Below are 2,347 nucleotides of genomic sequence, written 5' to 3'. Positions count from 1 at the left end.
TTTAAAAAGATTTTTTTAGCGGTGTCAAAAAAAAAAAAAAAAAAAAAAAAAAAAGCTGTGCTCTTCTGAAACTGGTTTCTGATTGGCTTCCAATCCACTATAACAGCAGACACCATTTTTGTTTTTTGTACAAACTGCATGCACAGGATTGTGGAATATCATAGGCAGTAAAGGAGGTTATTACCACCTCTGTATATTACCTGCACAGGCAGTATTTTTCAGGTTTTGGACACAGCTGTAAATCCAGTTTAAGGACATCTGCACAAGGTGCATGCAGTGTACGTACCCTGTCTTCCCACCAACAACAGGAGAAGGCCCCTCAGACACACTGCCTGAAGCATTTCCTAGTGTAAAACAGTATTGTTTTTTTATCATAGTTCCTCATATTTCAGCTTCCTAAACAACTATTGAAAATGATGAGAAATGAGCTTGCCATTGCTATCTGTTTGATAATGCAAACAAACCTTTCCTGTACATGTGCAGTTTTGCAGCAACTGTGCAAGGCATTAAATAGAAAAGTGTGAACTTTAAAAAAAGCAGATGTTTTTTTTTTTGTTTTTTTTTAGCAGCAGTCAATATGATGTGGTTGATCTCAGACAAACAAGTGACTGCCATAGATGGTCAAATGACCTGTGTGCTTGACATTTATTGGCTCAAAGTGGTTTTACCGAATCACCCAATGAAACATGGCTTAGTTTCCCACGCAAAGAGCTATATTTTCACTGTCGATTCTACAGCGATATGTAGGTGCTTTACACCACTTTTCGCAATGTCAAATGCTTACAGGAACATAAAGAAATGCTGGTTTTATGACTTTGTTTTAGATGCTTATTTATACTGTCAAGCTTAAAACGTTCTCATGTGTACAACTTCAGACTACTTTTATCATACTTTTTTTAACTGTATAAATCAACATCCATTTTGTTGTAAGATAAAAAGCAACTCAGACATTTAACGTTTTATTTTGTGTTTCATAGAAATAAAATAATAATGTGTTGGAATTCCTTTAATATATTGCCTTTAGTTATGATGTAGTTATTTGTCTTCAACATCTACCATAGTCCTCCACAAATTTAATAAATGCAGTTGATATGGCCATTTATACAAATCTTTATAATTAAATTACCCTTACTGTATGAAGTGAGAAAATAGTCATCCTAGAGTTTACTGATTAATGTTAATCAATATTAATATTTGATTCATCCTTGATAATACTCGGTGTGAGTTGATTAGTGAGCTAACGGTTGAGCAGATAGAAACTATGAAACTATTTCTTAAAGCTACAGTTACTGTTATTAAAACTACAACAGATAAGAATGAACAAAGAATTAGTCATGTACAAAATGCAAAAAATCAAGTATCAAACAGGCCTTACTTACTGTTGTCGAAATGCAACGCCCTAGAGAGATACAGCTGTCATAAGCGGCTATGAGAGGTTTTTTGGTTTCCTCAAACAGAACACAGTTGCTTCAGAACTGAAAGAAAGTTAGCAAACTGCTTCATACATGACAGGAAAGCAGAGAGGAAGTAGAGTGATGTAAGTCCTGAGAAAAAAATGGGCGTTGGGGTAACGTGGAGATGAGACAATGCAAATCAAAACCATGTATTCAACTAGAGTTTGAACTAAACGAGTTTAGAATAAAAGTTCCTACAACAGGAAATGTTACTGAGCGCCTTAGTAAGAAATGTTAGGCATGGTTTTTTGATGTTAGAAATGGTCATACTTTACTTTTTCATGACCATTTACCACCTTTTCTTTGGTCATTTACAGTTAAACTTACTGTTTCTTGCTGTTGTGCCTTGTAGACTTTCTACAAAAAAAAGAAAAACAACAACTCGTTTGCTCTTCACTCTTAACAAAGGTTCTTTACTGGAATATGGTTCCATGGAGAACCTTTAAAGAGATAGTTCAACCAAAAATGAAAATGAAATTATCATTTACTCACCCTTGTGGTGTTCTAATACAAAAGGAGATTAAAAAAAAAAAAAATGTCCCCGTACATGTCGCATGGGACCACTCTGTGATACTTTTGCTTCTTTTTTAAAAAGCTTGATGCTGATCGCCACACACTGCCATTGTATGGACAAGCATGCGCGGGATATTTTTATATATTTTTAATCTCCTTTTATGGTCCGAAAAAGAAATAAATGCATATGGAATTAGAACAACACAAGGGTGAGTAAATGATTATTTAACCTTCATTTTTGGGTGAACTATCCCCTTAACATCAATGGAACCTCCAAGGTTCTTTGAAAAATGTTTCTTCAGATTTTTAAAATGTTCATTAGACTTTTAAGAGCTGTTCACCAAAAGGTTATTTGAGGAACCTAAAATGGTTCTTCATAA

At 34.3% G+C, this 2,347-nt stretch overlaps 1 protein-coding gene across 1 annotated transcript in view; it reads right to left on the bottom strand.

The window, feature by feature from the left end:
* The window catches only part of LOC107755371 (integrin beta-2-like), an 8,861-nt gene extending 7,365 nt beyond the window's left edge, over window positions 1–1,496 (bottom strand). The window contains exons 1-2 of the mRNA XM_016572149.1: window positions 1,380–1,496; window positions 287–344 (exon numbers count right to left, since the gene is read on the bottom strand). Of these exons, the coding sequence (XP_016427635.1) occupies window positions 287–341 (55 nt within the window). The 5' untranslated portion in view covers window positions 342–344; window positions 1,380–1,496. The remainder of the gene's footprint in view (window positions 1–286; window positions 345–1,379) is intronic.
* Between the last annotated feature and the right edge of the window lie 851 nt (window positions 1,497–2,347).

Source organism: Sinocyclocheilus rhinocerous, unplaced genomic scaffold, assembly GCF_001515625.1.
Source record: "Sinocyclocheilus rhinocerous isolate Xijiao unplaced genomic scaffold, SAMN03320098_v1.1 scaffold1013, whole genome shotgun sequence".
Classification (NCBI taxonomy): domain Eukaryota; kingdom Metazoa; phylum Chordata; class Actinopteri; order Cypriniformes; family Cyprinidae; genus Sinocyclocheilus; species Sinocyclocheilus rhinocerous.
Note: the sequence above shows the minus strand (reverse complement) of the source record. Positions and strands in the feature narration are given on the sequence as shown.